Consider the following 12,828-nt stretch of genomic DNA (forward strand, 5'->3'; position numbering starts at 1 on the left):
ACTGTGCAGACACCAAGATTAGTGAATAAACTATAGCTGGGGAAAGACTCTTTCCTGAAAGGTGGCCTGCTTCATGAAGTTTTTGGACTCATATAGCTAATAACTTCTTCGTCAGATGTTTCTACCTCTTTGGTGATGTCAAACAACCATGGTGTAACCATACTTTAATCATAGAATTGTTTTGGTTGGAAGAGACCCTCAGGATCATCGAGTCCAACCATAACCATGTCCATAGGTACCTCCTCTAAATGCCTTTTAAACACCTCTAGGGATGGTGACTCCATCGCTTCCCTGGGCAGCCTGTTCCACCCTTGGTAACAGTGGATAGAAGATAGAGTACTGAGCAGCTGACAACAGGACCATCCAAAATCAGCCATAAATGTTTCAGAGGAGGAAGGACTGAGGTCTTTAATCTTTCTCTCTATGCTTCACAAACATGTGAATTGCCAAACAGAAATTGCAGTCAGGTCACAGCGAGACAGCAAATCGCATTTGTGAAATTTAAAAGCATATTCAGCCTTTCTGCAGCTCTGCAGGCCTTTGCGTTTTGTAGGTTTGAGTAGGAACTCAGGACTGAAGTAGCTAACCCTGAATTATTTGGAAAACACTATGCACAAATAAACACAAGTCATTGCATGCAATTCTGTCCCCAGAGTTCATGAAAAAAAATCTACACTTTTTTAATCTTCAGGAAGAAAAGTTCTGGCAATCTCCACTGTTAATAGATATATTTTTTCTTCTACAGCATTTTTGAGCGATGGCTAAGAAGACACAGGCCCATGCTAGAAGTTTACCCAGCAGCCAACGCACCCATTGGGCACAATCGAGAAAATTACATGGTCCCCTTTATTCCCCTTTACAGAAATGGAGAATTTTTTAAATCCTCAAGGGAGCTGGGGTATGACTACGAGTATCTGCAAGAACCAGGTAATGTTACTGTTTGGGGTAAATATCTTTTTTTTTTGCCTATAACCTGGAATATGTCTGTTAAATAAGAAGATATTAAAAAATCTTTATATTCCAGATTTTTCCCTGAAGAGAGTCCCAAATTGTACATGCTTGTTTTCGTATTTCTGGTCTGATGTAAAGTCAAGACAGAATCATTGTGGTTGGAAAAGACCTTTAAGATCATGGAGTCCAATCATTAACCTAGCACTGCCAAGTCCACCTTTAAACCATGTCCAACCAAAAATCAGTAACTGACATCAATCCTACCTATACTAGCCTATTAAGAGCAGAATCTGACCCAAATGTTCAGCTCATGATCAGAAATGGAGAGCAAAAGCGCTGGATTTGAGTCTGCCATTTGCCCAGATCAGCTGCTGCTGTGCAACACAAGTGGGAATCAGTGGGATTTTCTGATTTCTGGATATGGTTTAAAGGAGGGTAGATGCAAAGCTCATTTCTGGTTTACAAACGTAATCTGATGACTTAAATACCCAAAGTAAAATTCACCTCTGTAGCAAAGGCCAACGCAAGGTCTGTGCAGCATTTAAAACACTGTTCCATTGACTTTGTACTTGCCCTATGGTTATTCACACAGAATGCAAGTTATTCATTCATAATACTTATTTCATTCAATCAGATGAATTTTGCACTATTTAGCGATGGCTTTGACTTGCATTGCTGTTCAGAGGTAGTTTTGACTTGGGCATCTTGGCCAACCACAGGTACAAGGAGGACAGAGGCCATTGGGACTAGCTAATGTGGAACATCAGGTAGACCAGGTCTCATGCTCACAGTAGCGAACCTCATAGTTTTGCTTGAGTAGTACCAGTTTCCTTGTAGTTTAGGGAAGGTTTACATTCTGTTAAAGATAAATCATTACCTGGAATGGATTGCTCAGATACTTTGGCCTCATCCTTTATAAATCTGGGCCATTAGAATGATCTTACACTAACCAGTGCCAAAAGCTACCCAGGATGTGGGATGCAGTTATCTTTGCAGAGCATTGGCCACTGAACAAGTAGGTTACTGGACATGTTTGCTTTCCCTGTTTGAGGCAGAGAACTTTCTGTGAACCTGCCTCTTTGATTAAAAGACAATTATGAGCTTCAAGTCCAATAACTATATAGGAAAAGCACCAGGGACTTTTTGACTATGCTAGCATTCTCATAGCTTGCTTTTTATCTTTATCTAAACAATTCCAGTTTTCAGGGCATTTCTGCTTATTAGATAGACTTTGATTACTAATGGGGGTGTAACGTTTATGCATACTTGACAAACTGTCCAGTCACGCATTTGTCTTGTTCTTTTACTTCTCCAGTAAAATCTAGCTAGTGATTTGCAGTCATCCAGAAAGCACTTTTTTGGACTATTTTATATGTAATGAAAAGAATCTGTGAATCTCTTGTATAATTGTTAAGGCCGTTTTAGTGCTATAACCCAGAGACAGAAGTCAATATTTCTCCTAATACGCCATAAACAATTTGGTTGACCCCAATTATTCAGACAGAAAATAATGTAATAAATACATCAAATATATTCTCCAAATTATTTTGGTCTTATTAGTAGCAGTTTTGCCTTTTTGTTCTTGTTTCCATAATTTAATGCCTGATCAAACCAGAAATATTCACAAATATTTTTAGTGAAAGCCGATAGTTTATTAAAATAATATTATTCCTAGAATTGTAACACTTTAAAAAGTGCAAAACACTACATCTTCAGAAATACTCAGTCCTGAATTGGTACTGCAAAAGGAAGCAAGTGGTAAACCATTTACCATTTAACAATTCACTTCTGTTGCCTCCTGGTCTCTTCCCTTTTCCCAGGAGAGCACACAGTCCTCAGAAAACAAAATTCTTACTAAATTCTGCCCATGTAGAACACAGAGATTAGGAAAGTAGTTCCTTAATTATTTTGAAAGATCAACACAATTCAGCCTCGTTTAGAGAGCCCAGATAATCCTCGGAAGTCACTCAACTCCCTGGTAATCTCACTGAGGAGAGTTTAAGCTATTTCTTATCTGAAGAGAAGAACTGGTTACAGATGGAAATGGGCTGGAATCTCAAAAAGCAGATTTTCTCATTACTCCAAGTGTTTAAACCCAGAATTTTGTCCAGATAGGAATGATGGGTTCCTGTTCAGAGGAACACAGGAGTAAACAGGAGCTTCTTGGTAGAGCAGATGATGCAGGAAAACCTGCAGACTCTTCCCAAAAGCTCCCGTGTACTCAAGGGAAATTCTGTGACTGGCAGCCAGGAGTTACTGGACAAATAAGAAAAAGTTACAAAGGGAAAAAGAATTAAACCATAGCAGTGAAAATCTGGGTGGTTGAGAAGAAGCAGCATGTCTGCAGATCTTCCAAATGAAAATGAAGAGGAAAGGCAGAGGAAGAGGACAGGACAGAGTGAGGAATGAGCACACTAGCCAGAACTTGTTTGCTTATAGAGGAAGGAGATGGAGGAAAGCATCAAGGGCAGGAGTTCTGAGTTACAGCACCAGCGACTTGGTAGAGATGAAGCAGGACTATGCAGAGCATGCTGAGGCTCGTTATAAGAAATAAACCTTGGAAAGAATCCAATGACAAAATGGCATTTTAATGCTAAATTATATCATTGCTGTTCTCCAGAGGAAAAGCTGATGCCTGGAGCCCTGCTTTCCACTGGAAAGCAAATCAGTGTGTGACAGTAAGTGGTTATTTTAATTGCAGCTTCATTTATTTTTATACATATGACAGCCCTGAAGCAGAAGTGGTCACAAACAGTGTGCATAGAAATCCATCCCTCAGGAATCAAAGGCACATGTCAGAATCTAGTTACTGCAGAGCTGATCTGAGCAGAAACTGGAGCAGACACCCAGCTTTCCTTGACACGAGAACCGTGAACTGTAAAACTACCACAACTCGGACAGCTTACTGAAAGCAAACATTTGCTAGCATCAATAAAAAAGATTGGGAAGACTAATGGCACCACCTAGCAATAGCTGTCAAAACAATTTTCTATGAAAAGAGCTGTTCCAAGCACTTACATTTCAGGGCCTGAACTAAGTATTTTCTATTCTTTTTTCCTTCCAGAAATAGGAATAGATAAATTCATAGACACAGCTTTGACTTTTCCCCAGAAAATCTCCCTCTCTCAGTGGGAACAATTTGATGACCGCTACATGTGTACCTCGGTGATTCACAAGTTTTTTTTTTTTTTTAAGAAGAGAGCTACACAATTATACACCCAGGAATCTAACCATCAGTTGCAATTTTTGAACACATTAACTAGGGATCTTTGACACTCAGGGCAAAGAAGGGATAAGAGCATTGTGATTGCAATGCAGAAGGCCAGGTTGCTCATGTGTGTGTTGCAGAAGGAGAGCTCAGACCCAGAGTCTGACAGTAGCTCATTTTTATTTCTGTTGTTTTTGTTGGTTTTTGTTGTTGTTGTTGTTGTTTGTTTGTTTGTTTTCAGCTATTTCTTTAAAAATCACATTAATTTATGTACAAATATTGTTCCACCATGGAGGGACTCCATTGAGTCTCCCGACTTAGGAGCACACACTGTTGGCCACAACATGAAAGGGCAATGTTAGGCATGTAAAAGCAATAAATAGTGACAATAAAATAGTGACATACACAATAAAATGTGGATGTTAGGACAATAAAAAGTAATTAAAGGTGGCAGTACTTGAGAAATGCTACCTTGGAAAGTGGATTACATCTATGAATTAAATGAAAGAAAAGAAGAGAGCATTTTTGTCTCTGGGTTTTCTTCAGACAAAGATAAGGAGGTGTAGATTAAGGTTAATTAAAACAGAATGAGAGAAAACAGGATGCAAAAATATATTTCTCAGAAAGAAGAGTATAAGCTGGTATTTTGACAGTTATATAATGATGCTTAATGGAAGAACAGAAATATGGATTTTAAAAACTGAGTTTTTTTTTTTTTTTATCCTGGGAGCCATTTAGGGTTGGGAGACTATATTTTGTTGAGTTGTTAACACCCTAGTAGCATACAGTGTGGTGATATCAGGTATCCTATAGCCAGATCTCACCTCTTTTTTTGAGAAATTTATATAAGCAAACCGTGACAGAGTGCTTACGAAGTGCAAGTCTTAACTGAAGTTGTCAGAAAGTAAAGAGTAAAGCCCTATAAATATACTCAGGAATATTTGATTTATCGCCTTTCAATAGTCCAAAGTAATCAATTTTTGCTAGTTATCCTATCTGCAGATGTGCTGTCGTTGCCCATGAGTGGGCAGGACTCCACAGCAATGTTACTGCACAGACAGTAACAGGCAGAGATAACTCTAATCAACTTCAGCACTGAAAAATGTATTATAAAGCTGTTGTTAGCCATGCAGAAATGGTCTGGTTCTCACTGTTTCTAGAGACAGTCACGTGATGAAGAGTGTGTCATAGTTTCCTGATTTACCCACCTTGGGCAAAAGGCAGAACTGAAAGGGAGCAGTTTGAATTTACACCAGTAGATACTGTAGTTCTACCATAAACAATGCTCTACCACTCATTGCAATCCAGACATAGTGCACTATGGCCGACAGCCTTCTCCAGGCTTTCTCTCATTCTTCTCAGAAGACAACATTACAAAAGTCTTTCCAAGGTGTAATAATGAGTAACCCTTGATTAAGTTAGTGGAAGCTGTGAACTTTCCATCACTGCAGAGAAAAGTGATTCTGCCTTAAGACAGACCAAGGGACTCAATAGCTTGAATCCCCGCCAAGTTCACCTTCCTAGTTTTTGATTGTGGAAGTCTCACTGGTATTTCCTTTGACCACCCAGTAGTGCAGCATACACACACAAGAAATGGCAGAAACCAAATAGAAATAACTTGCCCACCAGGATAAGAAAAAAATTGTAAGCTTGACCTAGTAAAATATGTTTGTGCTGACTCAAGATTTGCTTTAAAATCTGTTTCCCATTCACCAACCATGTTAGGGGTAGAAAAACATGTAAAATCAAATAGCAAGACTGCCAGTGTATCAGTTAGGTTATGGCAAAAGATAAATGACAGAAAATTTGGTTTGTTTATTTCTTGACTGGCCAGAGTTTTTTATTTCTAATTTGTGGAATTAATCTTGGAAAGACTTTGTCATCCTCTAGTTTACATAGAAGGAATATCTAAAATACATAAACATTCTTTCTTTTTAATTTTTTTATTATTATTATTATTATTTTATATACTATGAGGCTTTTTTCATCCTTGGGATCCATGATATCAATAATGCAGCTTGACATTTCCATAAAAGGAAGATCTCAGGATGCCCAACAATAGATTTGCCATAGTACATTTGTTTGACCATCAAGGAAAGTCCACATTATTACCCTAAATAGAGGAGACACACATTGTTTCACCTTAAAATTACACTGTTTTTGTTTCCTACCCTCTCAATGACATCCAGCAACCCAAAATGGATTTCTTGATATTTTAAAATTACGTTAAATATATATATATGTGATGTATTAAGACTAAGGAATTATTTGTTGCTGCTAGCTAGAGCTAACACTCTCTTTGAGAAGAAAGAGTATCTCAAGAGTTGAACACTAAGACCATGGCTAAGGTTAATCACCCATATTTTCCTGACAGAAAGAGCAAGATGAGGAGATACTGGTATTATTGACTAGTGGGAGGGTAGATATCAAGCAACAGCCTGACCTGGCTTCTTCTTGTTTTGTCATGAACCTATTGAGTGAAAGGGCAGTTTTAATCGATGTTCGTGGCCATTTCCAGGAGAGATTATAATTTCAATCAAGCACTGCTATAAAAGGAAGACGAATGGTGTCATCTAATGTCTCCCACAAAGCAGATGTGTGTTGTCCCCACCATCACCACTCTGTTGACACTTTTTTCCACAATTGCTGCAATCTTGGGCCTCGTACAGTTAGAGATTGAAGAATTACGACAAAGGAATATTTTGAATCTCAGTTTGCATTATTTTGGCTGGGCAGCCAGTTCAGTCATAGTTCACTGCTGTGTTACATTCACAAGTTAACATACTACAGGGTGTCTTGGGGTGCTCCATCCTCTGACACCCAAGAGTTGCCATGACAACTTCATGATAGCAATGTCAAACACCTTTTGTGCAGCAAAAGATGCACAGTAGATGCCAGGAGGTGGCTTTTGGCTTTGAGCTCATTAGGGAAGCTGTACAGACTGAGGCTGAAAGCAAGAGAAGGGCATGTTTCATTGTTTATCAGGCTACTATAAAAATATATTAATCCCTTCTGAAAGAGTCTGATGTAAATTGTGACACTTCATGATCTCAAAGTCATGTTAAATTTTACCAGGGACAAGACAGCTCAGACCTCCAACTGATATTGATGGAGGAGATGGTTCAAGGATAAATTATGAATTTAAGTTGTCTCTTAGAAAACCTTCATCTCCCAGACATATTCTGCAAGGAAAAGAACTTTGTGACAATGCTCTTTTTCCATAGCATTAAAACAGTATCAAATTCTTGTTATGTATCAGTTTTCCTTTACTATCTGCATACTGCAGCTTAAATAGCCAGATTGTTTCTAATTGAGGCATTTTTGCAATATAAACATACAAGAGTTGAGGTAAAAAAACTTAGGAGTTACAAGGTTAAGCACACAAAATTAAAAAATGCCAGCATTAAAAGTTGTCTCTATAGCCATAATTCATGCTCCACATTTACAGGTATGCATTATCTTCAATTGCACACTATTTTTCCCCTTACTCCCACCTCATTCACTACACAGAAGAGACAGTATTCATTAAGAACCAGGTGCCAAATCCTTTTTTACTTATGATTTTTGTTTTCTCAGGTAAGCAGCCTGTAGCCTAATGTATGATTTATTGCACACTTTTAAATTGCTACCCTGAAGATGCTTCCTCTAACATTTTTTTTGGTGCTGATCACTGTAGCAGCTGAATCCTGCAGAAATACTAATTTATATTCACAATACAAAGGATTTAGTGAATGGTACTATCCTCATTTGACAGATGAGAAATGAAAGATTAAAGAGATAATGTACCTCATACCCAGAGGTTTGCGGGGTTGACTCTGAAACATCGAGAACCTAATCTTTTTTTTGTAATTCTTAGTGTTACATAGCATTTATATGTCTAATGAGGTCAGAAGCAGAAGGCTGAACATGCAGACTCTTGCAAATACAATCTCAGAATACAAAGTTGGATTAACTGGAAAACAAGAACCAGAGAAATAGTAACTAAACATTCCCCAAAGTGAAGCTGAATTGGAAGGATGAACAAGCTATATTCAGCCTAAATTTTAATTACATCTCAGGAAGTGCTTCAGACATCAAGTGCTAAGGCTAGCTTAACCTTAAAGGTGCTGCAAACCAAAACCATCTTTTCAGAGTACAGTGCACATAACAGCACAAACTCAGAAGCACCATGATCCAAGAAGATATATGGAATTACTTTTCTGGGCACCAGTGAAAATGCAAGATAGCAGGATGATATTTATAACCTTTTGGGAGGGGGTATACCACACTAAATAAGGTTGAATGCATCTAAATCAGTCCAGATGCATGAACAGTACATAAAATAAACCATGTTAGGGCTTCCCTCCATAGGGGTCCCCTTTTCTTTCCCTAATAGATAGCAATTACAGCTACTAATAGTAATACCAGACAATAATCGGGAGGAGTGGATTTCAAATACTCCTTGGCCCAAGAGGACAGGTATTCTTATTTCTCAAATTCAAGCCAACAGCTTCCTGAGTGCATTGTGAAGATGTCACCTTTCAACCTCTATTGTGAAGTGCGAGCCCTGTATGGCAGGGTTTTTGTAACTCATTAAGCCATAGTGAGAGAAACAGAGACACAGGCATATAGATTTGTATCACAAAGGAAAAAGGAAACTCAATATCTAACCAGTGAGAAGCTGCCCTGGATTCATCAAAGAAAGAATTCTCCAATTCTTTCTTTAAGGATTTCTTGTGCAGAGAGTGATCAGAGAATAATTGTCTACTGCATCAGCCCACACAAGAACTTTTGAGCAGGTGGCAGGTTCAAAAGTAGTGAAAGGAAGCAATTTTTTTCCACCCAACATGTGGTTAAGGCAAGGATCTCTTTGCTGCAAGAAGCTGTGATGAAAGTTCAAAGAGTAGCTAGAAAAGCTGATGGAAGGAAAAAAAAAATCCCTAATAACTGTTATACACAACGACACCACCTCTGGTTCAGGAAATTCTGGAGCTGCAAATTGTTGGAGATTGGGTAAGTATTTTTCTGACAGAATCATAATAGGCTTGACCTGTTCTTAAACTCTTCCTAGTACTCTACTTTGGTTATTGTTGCCAACAGGATGCTGAGCTAGCAGGAACTTTGGACACACTATATCAAACTTTTTGGGTTATAGTCTTACAGTTTTGTCAATACCATGAAGAGCACTGGGAACAGTGAACTGTATTCTTGCCCCTAATAGAATGTTTGAGAAACAGACTATAAGGATTTAAGAGATTTGTTTAAAACTATTTGTGACCTTCAGACAACTTTTACCAAGGTAGTCTCTTTTTTCATTCAGCTTTCCAGTATTATCTGTTATAAAACTTCTAGAAACTGACAGTACATTGCATCATGTAAAAGGACCTTTATTTTTCTGTTTATTTTTTTTCCCAGCACTTGGGTCTTTCCAGGAGTTTTTAATACCCTACCTTGACGAAGCCCGTCAGATCTGGGCTTGGTTGGTTGGAGCAGCTGTGATTGGAGCCATCATTACTGCTCTGCTCACAGGGCTCATTCTGGTCTGCCGGAAGAAAAGACAAAGAACTTCTTCAGAGATACAACCCTTGCTCATAGAAAGTGAAGATTACAACAATATGTGTTATCAGTCCAGTTTCTAGAGGCCTCCAGTAACTAGGTGATTTACTAAGGTGCTAATCAAGCATGCAGTGTTTGATTCACGTTTACAAATGCCTTGTTGAGGTGTGCTGCATAAGCAGGATGGGCAGTCATGTTCCTCAAGTCTCTTGTAACCTCCAGTGTTGTAGTATCTTATCAGATCCACTCCTGCAAAAATCTCCCAGATCCAACCACACCACCCAAAGAACTCAATGTATTTCCTATGCTTGATTAAATAATGCTCCTGTGAAACTAGACCAGCTTGTGTGTTGGTGGCTTTGATGTAGAATTCTCCGCTCTTTTATTTGCTCTTTTTCAACTGCAGGCTCCAAACCTGCAGCCCAATCCATGTGTTCAGTGCATGGATTTAGTAAGAGGTGCCTGCATTCACTTTGTGTTTCAATGTAACAGCAGAAAGAGCTCTTTAGTGTGCTAAAGATGTGGTGCCTCTGAGCAGAGTAAATGACCCATAGGTATATTTTTTCTTCTAGAATGGAAATATTTTCCCTCCAGCTCCTGTAATGTCCTGTTTGTCCTTGATTAAATGCCATCAGCAGCAGAAAGCAGGCTCTCAGATACCACTTCTCTCTTGTCTCAAATGCTCTAGTTTGCTGTCTTCTATATCATCTTGCATTTGTCTGGGGAGCTGAGTGTTTTTTAGAAGATGAAACCTAGTCTAACCATGTCCACCTCTGTTCAGTTTGACTTGACGATTGCTCATATTATAGTTGAATTTTGGTTGCTCAATATTCATGTATTCCACACAGATAACCAATACATAACAAAACAAGGTCTGGTGCATTGACCTTGGCTGGATGCCAGGTGCACACCAGAGCTGCTCTATCGGAACTTTTCTCAGCTGGACAAGGGAGTGGAAATACAACAAAAGGCTCATGGTTCAAGATAAGGACATCGAGATCACTCAGCAATTACTGCCATGGGCAAAACAAACTCGGCCTGGGAATATTAACTTAATTTATTGACAACTGAAAGTCAGAGTAGGGTAATGAGAAATAAAACCAAATCTTAAAACACCTTCCCCCACTCCTTCGTTCTTCCTGGGCTCAACTTCACTCCTGATTTCTCTACCTCCTCTCCCCGAGAAGCGCAGGGGGATGAAGAATGGGCGTTGTGGTCAGCTCATCACACGTTGCCTCTGCTGCTCCTTCCTCCTCAGAGGAGGACTCCTCACACTCTTCCCCTGCTCCAGCGTGGGTTCCTTCCCACTGGAGGCAGTTCTCCATTAACTTCATCCAATTAAAAGGTGAAGAAAAAGCCTCTGATACACACACAATGAAAAACACTCTGGTGCTCAGTGATTCTTCTAAAAACATTGCTTATTGTATTCAGTAACTGTGGGTTGACTAAAATGTTTAAAACTATTATGGAAACACACAAACGGTGGGAATTCACAGTGGACCTAGGATATTCAGTCTGTGGGGGGAGAGTGGAAATCCCAGGAGCTAACAGGGGCTTCCCAGGCAGAGAGGTGTCTCCTGAGGGAGTCTGGAGCTGGTAAGCTTTGGAGGGTCCCAAGTCCTGAAGTTAAAATGTGACAGGAATATGTTGGAGCTGTGCACCTTATAAATGCCAAATGTCCATCTCTGAGACTGCTGAACGGCTGCATCAATCTGAGACAGACTTCAGCAGAGCCATGATCCCTGGTTGGGTGGATACCCTGGCAGGAAGATAACTACTCTGTTTCACTGGGAATTCGTTGAAAGAAATGCCTTTCTGCAAAATATTTCCATTTCACCAAAGTGATGCTACCCTTTGAAAAGTTTTCCTGATAGAAAAATCCTAACTATATTAAGAAAATTTATCTCAGCCTTTGCAATATTCCATGGTGACAGAGTTTCATTTTCATATCGGTCAAGGTAATTTTTACCAAATGCCGTGCCCTTGCAAAGCACACAGGCAACAAGTAATTTCTGATTCAACTCCTCAGCTGTTGGTGTCTTTGCCACAGAAGATCTTCACCAGTGTTCCCTAGGCTTTCCTTCTTTGGTCATGGCAAATCATCATGAGTGGAAGGATGAAAGGGGAGCTTTGGCTCATCGGGTCTTCTCAGTCCTACTCTTTGCCAGGTCTTGATCACTCCTTCTTCCCCAAAAGCATGGAATGCATAATTCATACCTTGTGACCAAATGTCTGACCTATTAGTGGAAGTCTCTTCATGTTCTACTCAGATCACCTACCCATTCCCAGACAAGCTTTCTCATAGAAGAATTATTGTAGAATCATCGAACAGTTTGGGTTGGAAGAGACCTTAAAGATCACATACTTCCAACCCCCCTGCCATGGGCAGGGACACCTTCCACAAGATCAGGTTGCTCAAAGCCCCATCCAACATTGCTCAAAGCCCCATCCAGCACTGAACAACCTAACCTTGAACTTTCCCTTTTCTTCAGCAGAAGATATAACAGCGTGTTTTCTTCCACATCACAGAGAACTCAACCTAGCTCTAACTGGTGAAAGGGAATTTGTATCCTCTTCATATTTGTAGGCATAGCCCCAAGCATTTTTGGCCTTTAATTCCCACTCACCATATGACTTAGAGACCACATCTGATTTGAGAGGGAATAAAGAACACAGTAGCCCTGTTTCAAACAGTCAGCATGATCTGTGGTAGGGAATGATAGTACAGTGTATATTAATCTTAGTCACTATGTCAAAATTGATACAAGCAACACATGCTGGTTCTTTCCAACATTGTGGTTTTCTGCTTAGACCACTGGCTTGGTGATAGTTTGGAGTTGAAACTCTTCAGAAGTGTACCTGACTCTGAGCATATGAAAACCCAACTGGTCATCTTTTCTGATCAAGTCGCTTGGGTTTCTCCACAGTGTGAATGGAACACCACTGCCAGGTGGGGATTGACTGTACCAATCTTAAAGCAACTATTTTGGGACGGGAGAAATTGTCCTGCGGACATGCCTAATCCTTCTCATTGATTCTTTGAGGACCCCACATGTTAGCTTGGACCAGCCACCTAGTTTTTACATGGGTCAGAAGGATGGAGCAGACTCTTTCAGTACTACAGCACTAAATGT

General features: G+C 39.6%; 1 protein-coding gene across 1 annotated transcript in view; it reads left to right on the top strand.

The window, feature by feature from the left end:
- TYR (tyrosinase) overlaps positions 1-10,032 on the top strand; it is a 50,634-nt gene extending 40,602 nt beyond the window's left edge. Inside the window, exons 4-5 of the mRNA XM_005512944.4 lie at positions 746-927; positions 9,554-10,032. Of these exons, the coding sequence (XP_005513001.3) occupies positions 746-927; positions 9,554-9,777 (406 nt within the window). The 3' untranslated portion in view covers positions 9,778-10,032. The remainder of the gene's footprint in view (positions 1-745; positions 928-9,553) is intronic.
- Positions 10,033-12,828: the final 2,796 nt, after the last annotated feature.

The sequence above is a fragment of the Columba livia genome, chromosome 1 (assembly GCF_036013475.1).
Source record: "Columba livia isolate bColLiv1 breed racing homer chromosome 1, bColLiv1.pat.W.v2, whole genome shotgun sequence".
Taxonomy (NCBI): Eukaryota; Metazoa; Chordata; class Aves; order Columbiformes; family Columbidae; genus Columba; species Columba livia.